General features: G+C 34.0%; 1 protein-coding gene across 2 annotated transcripts; it reads left to right on the forward strand.

Moving 5' to 3' along the window:
• The first annotated feature begins 875 nt into the window (after positions 1-875).
• Positions 876-6,337, forward strand: LOC143606969 (MLO-like protein 13). 2 transcript variants are annotated; one of them, XM_077082574.1, is made up of 13 exons: positions 876-1,158; positions 1,959-2,016; positions 2,119-2,432; positions 3,619-3,676; positions 3,793-3,911; positions 4,016-4,090; positions 4,217-4,305; positions 4,425-4,474; positions 4,588-4,628; positions 4,736-4,930; positions 5,029-5,096; positions 5,983-6,043; positions 6,116-6,337. In XM_077082574.1, the coding sequence occupies exons 1-13, from the start codon at positions 1,036-1,038 to the stop codon at positions 6,326-6,328; spliced, it is 1,464 nt and encodes a 487-aa protein (XP_076938689.1). In that variant the 5' UTR covers positions 876-1,035; the 3' UTR covers positions 6,329-6,337. The 2 variants fall into 2 exon arrangements, with proteins under 2 accessions (XP_076938689.1, XP_076938690.1); XM_077082575.1 differs by lacking the exons at positions 5,983-6,043; positions 6,116-6,337 and having other exon boundaries at positions 5,029-5,100.
• The last annotated feature ends 609 nt before the right edge of the window (positions 6,338-6,946 follow it).

Consider the following 6,946-nt stretch of genomic DNA (forward strand, 5'->3'; position numbering starts at 1 on the left):
CGATCGTTGGTCACAGGGTCAGTTAAGCAATTTCCAATTGAAATTGAAATTGAAACTGTTGATAAGCCTAATTGATCAATTAACCTTGAAATTGATCCAATTAATCATCAATTTGAAGCTTCCGTCGATCAATTTTGAGTTTTGAGTTCTTGGTTCTGACATTGAACGTATTAACATTAAGTTTATACGTTCTGTTTAAACGTATTATGCGTTCTGTTTAAACGTTCAAAACAAAATCAATTAAACTTTAAAAGTTCAGTACAAAAAATTTATACGTTCTGTTTATACGTTTGAACTTATGGTTAATACGTTCAATGTTAAAACCCAGAACTCAAACTCAAAATTGATCGACTGAAGCTTCAAATTGATGATTAATTGGATCAGTTTCAAAGTTTAATTGATCAAATTGATGATTAATTGGATCACTTTCAAAGTTTAATTGATCAATTAGTTTAACTGACCTGTGAAAAGGCGTGACGGAGGAAGATGGTGTTCACGACGGTACCGTCGACGATCGCGACAGTGGATGCAATCATTAGACGGTGACGGTGAAGGTGGACGGAATGAGCAGTGGATCAGAGTTGATGGGAGCAGTGGAGTAGTGGACGGTTGCGTGTTTTTTTGAAATCGATGGTTTAGAAACTCGCGTACCTATTGTATGATAATGGATTATTGTATTGGATCATTTATATATATATATATATAGAGAGAGAGAGAGAGAGGTGTTATACAAATTCCATCATGTTAAATATTAAATCGATAATTCGCCTAAAAAAAATAAAAAATAATGATAATATTTCCAACACTCTAGTGATATCTCCAACATTCTGTTTTTAGAAAAAATACTTTTGTTTTGACAAAACTAAGGTTTAAACTTTAAAGCAAGCAACCTAAAAGTTTTGTTCTTTACGTGGTAACCATCACCTTCAAAGGCAGACATTCTTTTCCTCATCTTCAATCCAATCCACACCATTAAACAAATGACGAAGCTCCCTTCCCTTCTATATTCATTTCCATTAATTATCCGAGGAAAACATGGTAGAAGCCAATCAGTCGAGATCTTTGGAGTACACGCCAACATGGATTGTCGCGGTGGTCTGTTCTGTCATGGTAATCCTCTCTCTACTTGCCGAGCGCGGCCTTCATCATCTTGGCAAGGTATACCCTCTTTTGATTATATTATGTATTAGTATAAATAAGAGTTAAGTGTTAAGTGATATCTTAACCACCAAAAATATGTGTTTAATTGTATTGATAGTTTGATACACATAAAGAAAAAGGGATAGTGCATCTGACCATTCAACCAATTTCAAAATGTCCATCCTATAGGTAGTAGACATAATCACTTTTGGCATCCAACGCGATTGATTTTGGCTTTCGACGATATTTGTTTTGGCTTCCGACAATATTATTTTAGCATCCAACAAGATTTATTTATCTTTTTTTTGGCTTCCAACAAAATTTTTATGGACAAACTAATCTGGTTCATTAAAAATCTCGTCGAGCAATGATTAAAAAGTAATCGCGTCAACAGGTGTTATGGCAGACATTATGAAAATTGGTTGGTTAAATAGATTTTTTTTGTTGATATTGAGCGGTTAAATAAACATTTTTGTCATTTGCTCTAAGAAAAATACATATTATTTTAATATAATTATGTGTTATATATTTTTTAGTAGTCAAGCTAATAAACCCATTTGTATTTTCTCTGGTTACAAGTATAATATACATGTTATCGGGTGTTCATAAACAACCATAATAGATTATTAATAGGGAAAAAAATACACTTCTTTGAATACAAATAAACAAATATTTAATTATAATATAGGGATAATATAATCAATATGTAAGTATAACTTTATTAAAAATGTCACTTAAGATGCTAAGTATATTTATTTACGTATTCACTAAAATTTATTTTTGTATTGTGCTGTGTTGTGTTGTATTTACATATATAGTTGTTAAAGCGAAGAGGTCAAGATGCTCTCTACGAGGCGTTACAAAAACTACAAGAAGGTTTGTACACAACCCGTTATATTAAAAGTTAAGCTGGTAGGTTTAGGCAAATTGAATATTAGCTTTTATCATGATCTAACAAAAAAAAGGTTTTAATATCAGAGTTGATGCTTTTGGGATTCATATCACTGTTATTGACGGTTTCGCAACGTATGATAAGCAAGATATGCATACCAGCACATCTTGCCAATTACATGCTTCCTTGCAAAAGGGAAGAAATCACAACCGAACATCTTAACTTGAGTTATGGCCGACATCTTTTGTCCGAAGATCTTGGAACACAGATATGTGCACACAAGGGGAAGGTGCCATTGGTCTCTTTAGAAGGACTACACCAGCTTCACATTTTTATATTTGTCTTAGCAGTTGTGCATGTGATATTCTGTGCCACTACAATGGTCCTTGGGGTTGCTAGAGTAATGTTCTACTCCATCTTTGCTAACAATAATCATTTTGACCATGTTTTTAACTTAGGAAGAAGAATTCCACAATAGGAAATTACAAAATAGGTTCTCAAAATACACATGAAATTGTTTCGTTTCCTTTTGGGGTTTTTTAGGGACACCGCCCTTTTTTGCTAAACAAAATAACTAATAGGGCTATACGGGGTGTATAAGCCCCCAATAATAGCCACGTATAGTCCTATGGTGTGGTGTGTCCCTAGCTAGTATGCCCCTTCCTTTTTCAAAATAGGCTTCTTACACACCATTACGCACCAAATGGACCTTCACGGAATACCATGCAAAAATGGCTTGGCAAAGTGATATACAACCCCGTGTCACGATATTGGGGCTACAGAGTAGCCTAAACAGCAGTTAAAAAGTTGTACGATTAGGCGCCATGAGAGTTTCTAAAGACTCAAAAAAAGGTGTGCGGCTAAAGTCATTCGGATCCCACATGCCATTGATCAGGTACCCTTTTAGCCTAGATAGTTTACAAAGATGCTTAAAAAGTCACGAGGTTAGGCTCTTTTGGATCCCACACGCTAACGACAGGGCACATCAAAGAACAAACTTTCCATAACAGTCTAGGCTCATGTGTAGCCCTATCACGACATATGTCCGAACTTCGTATTGCCAAGTCATTTTAACATGATATTCTTTGTTGGCCCCCTAATCAGCTTATATTTCAAGATACGATTGGTCATGCCTGCTTTCAAAACTTTCCTTCACTTATTGCTTTACCATTTTTTTAAAACTACTTATTTGATTGCACAAATGATTATACGAAAGTATAACCTAAAGAAAAGACATTATAGAGACTGGTAAGGGTTGTCCGGAAAGAGGTCAGAAGGTCGTTCTGACCAAAACCTTTTAATGTTTAGCCGTCTATGGTTAGAACGGTCGTCGGATATCGACCAAATGGTTGTTCAAACTAACAATTTTCAAATTGTGAATTTTGGTCAAAACAACGATGGCAATCATTGAATGGTGTGAAATCAAATTCAAATGGGATCGGGTATAGCATGAACCATATTATAAATGTGGACGCAGATTTGGCCTTAAAAATTGACATTTGCATGGCTTTGCCTTTGTAAATCGAAAATCATACAACCAATTACGTGATCACACCTCAAAGCCTAAACAAAATAATATCGTGTAGATACGTGAGTGGAAGCGTTGGGAGGACTCCCTCAAGATTCCTGATGATCCAGCCAAAAGTAATACTAATTAACAGCATTCTATCTTAATTAAAATATCTTTGATTTCCATCTTCCGGTTTCAATAACATTGCAGTCTAATTCTTTTATTTTGTTCTATATATATACATATATAGGTCATGCTCATCATCATCTTCATCACCACCATCATCTTCATCATCATAATCATCATCGACAGTTCTTCACGCAACGCACTATCGGGCACTACAGAAAGTGGCCAGTGATACGATGGATAGTAAGTCCAGTTCTTATCTTAATATATAGTTTATATATATATAAATATATATTCATGCTCTTCTTGAGTACTTTATATATATTCTCTTAATTTGTTATTTGCAGGTATCATTTTTCAAGCAGTTCTATGGATCAGTAACCAAGGCAGATTATGTAGCACTTAGAACAGGATTCATAAAGGTAAATATTTTCTAATTTAGCCATTCTTTAACACCTGTTCTGTTAGTGATCAAAATCGTTACATATGACCATAGAACCATCTACGTGTTTCATATGGCTGGTGTGATTTTGTATATGATCATGCAGGAGCATTGTCCGGGAAACCCAAATTACAACTTTTACAAGTACATGTTACGAACACTAGAGTATGATTTCAAAAAGATTGTCGGCATTAGGTACTCCTATCGCTTCCAAAAACGTTGATTTTGATTCGCATGCATGTGATCGTATTTAGAACGAGCGTATATGTTAATTAACTGTCATGTTACACTTGTTATTTATTGTTTTTCGACAGTTGGTATTTGTGGCTCTTTGTTGTGGTCTTTTTGCTACTCAACATTAGTGGTACGTTAACTAGTATAATTGTTGGTATCTTAATTTAAGAATTTAAACCTATAATGCTTATACTTGTTTCCAACAAATTAAAGGTTATGATGGATGAAAATATTTATATGCAGGTTGGTACACATACTTTTGGTTGTCGTTTCTGCCACTCATTGTAAGTTTGTAAATGGCAACTCTCTTTAAGATTTCATATATAAAACAACTGCATTATCATAAGTGACATATATATCGAATTGGTCGGGTTGGTGATTAACATGATAGCTTCTACTACTTGTGGGAGCTCATCTGGAGCACATCATTACACGATTAGCAAGAGATGTTGTCAATAATAGAGGAGAAGCAGTAAAACCTTCTGATGATCATTTTTGGTTCAACAACCCTAAAATCATTATTTACCTGATCCACTTCATCTTGTTTCAAAATTCTTTTGAGATTGGCTTCTTTTTTTGGGTTTGGGTATGTGTATGATTATTTGAGAAGCTGATTTCATTTTTTTACAAAGAATATTGCTGTAATTAATGTTTTGATCTAACTTGCGGGCAAATGTGGCATAGACTACGTATGGATTCGACTCATGTGTCATGGAGAAAGTGGGCTACATCGTCACGAAACTGGTTCTCGGGTAAGCATTGTTATGATAATTAACGATCTTGGAAAATCATTTTAATTCATCTTTTAAAATAATCAGTGATGGTGTCAAACAAAACAAACTTATCCAGTAAGGCAGTAATATCTAGTGACAAAGTAGCTAGCTACTCCCTCAACTCTAAAAAAACTCTTTTTTTTTTTACATTTAAAGCGTAGTAAACCCCATATAACATAGTGTTGCTAAGGGAATAACTCACCAATATGATGAGTTAAGTGCTAATAGTAATAACATTACACTACTAACAACATATAGTGGTGAGAGATGACAAGATCAAACAACAAAGAAATAAGAACAAGTAGTGTGAACCCCTCGGAATTACTTATAGGCAGGATCCCCTAATAAGCCTTTAGGGGAATACATATATATCTCAGACAATGTTAAGGCAAATTAATGTAAGGAGAAACAAAACCAAAGTATAGAAATAGGCTACAAGTGTATGTCAAACTAGAGCGAGTCCTAGTGCAAGTATATGGAATAAGTATACACTGATCAACTCTAAATCCAGAACCTTAATTTAATTATTACGTCCCAAGAAACTTCTATACTTAATCATGTACTTGACGAATTAATGTGCAACTCGATCTAACAAATCATTTTTAATTCCCTCATCCTATATCATTTGAGCTCAAAAATGACTATGATCTGAATATTTAAACTTTTTCATATGAATTGAGTTTTATATAAATTTTGTACATATCATTTTGAAAACAAAATGTATAATCTTAATGTTTACACAATGTAAAATAAATTCATTAGATGATCTTTCAGTTTATATAATTGTACATTGAATTACTTAGTTATCATTAATAATATTAATATGCCATCTATATGTATTAAATGTGGTTCCGATTATGTATAGGGCAATTGTTCAAGTACTTTGTAGCTACAGCACATTACCTTTGTATGCCATTGTATCCCAGGTATTCTTATATAACTAATTTTATTTTTTTATAAGGATGAACAAATAACGTATCAATGTGACTATATTGCAGATGGGAAGCATGTTTAAACCAAGTGTTTTCGACCAGTTTACACTTGAACTCATTACCGATTGGGTAGGAGATAGGAGACAACCAGACTCGAAATCTGGTGTTAGAAGTCAAGGCGACCGGCTACAAATTCAACCACAAGTGAACAATGAAAATATTACAATCGATCAAGTGCTAGAGCTGTCGAGTCCTATTCATATTCATGAACAAGTTTGACCGCCCACTTTGGTTTGGTTTGGTTCATACAAAACAGATATACGAGGAGCGATATTAAGATTGCAACGTTCAATCGTAAGGAAATTGATCCCCTGTCACCTTATGGCACATTAAACTGTTGTTTCCCCTGGGGCTAATTGAATAAGTCAACCATCAAAATTAATTGTAAGCATGAACATATATGTCCTACATTACATAGCAATATATTTCTGGGTCATTGTGTTCATTAAACACAGTATTTTAGATCACAATTTTGTTTCATGCTAGATGCAAGATGTGTAATCAGTATTATTTAAGTCTAATAAGGTTTGTTTACTTAAAACCAAATGGGAAATTGAAATAAATATTAAGAATTAGAAGGTTTGAAGTATACACCAGGTCTATTATAATTTCGAGCATCAGGAAATCTCTAGAGTTACAGTGTAACATTCGTCAATTTTCGCATCCGAAAACCCAACTAATTTAAAATTTTCGATGTGTACTAGAAAAAAGGCTTTTAATGACTCGCATTGTGAGTCATAAATAGGTACAGATGACTCGCAAACGCGAGTCATTGATAGCCCAGTCATAAATCAATTATGACTCGCACACGCGAGTCATAACTTATGACTCGCCTTT

The sequence above is a fragment of the Bidens hawaiensis genome, unplaced genomic scaffold, assembly GCF_021521415.1.
Source record: "Bidens hawaiensis isolate Kalapana, Puna unplaced genomic scaffold, B.hawaiensis_p1.1 tig00078627_1, whole genome shotgun sequence".
NCBI classification, from domain to species: Eukaryota; Viridiplantae; Streptophyta; class Magnoliopsida; order Asterales; family Asteraceae; genus Bidens; species Bidens hawaiensis.

Bases quoted from the DNA above. Each gene is read 5' to 3' on its own strand.
- LOC143606969 (XM_077082574.1), top strand. From the start codon at position 1,036: ATGGTAGAAGCCAATCAGTCGAGATCTTTGGAGTACACGCCAACATGG. The intron at 2,017-2,118 runs GTTTGTACACAA...TTTTAATATCAG, and splicing joins GTTACAAAAACTACAAGAAG to AGTTGATGCTTTTGGGATTC. The intron at 4,475-4,587 runs GTACGTTAACTA...ATTTATATGCAG, and splicing joins TTTGCTACTCAACATTAGTG to GTTGGTACACATACTTTTGG.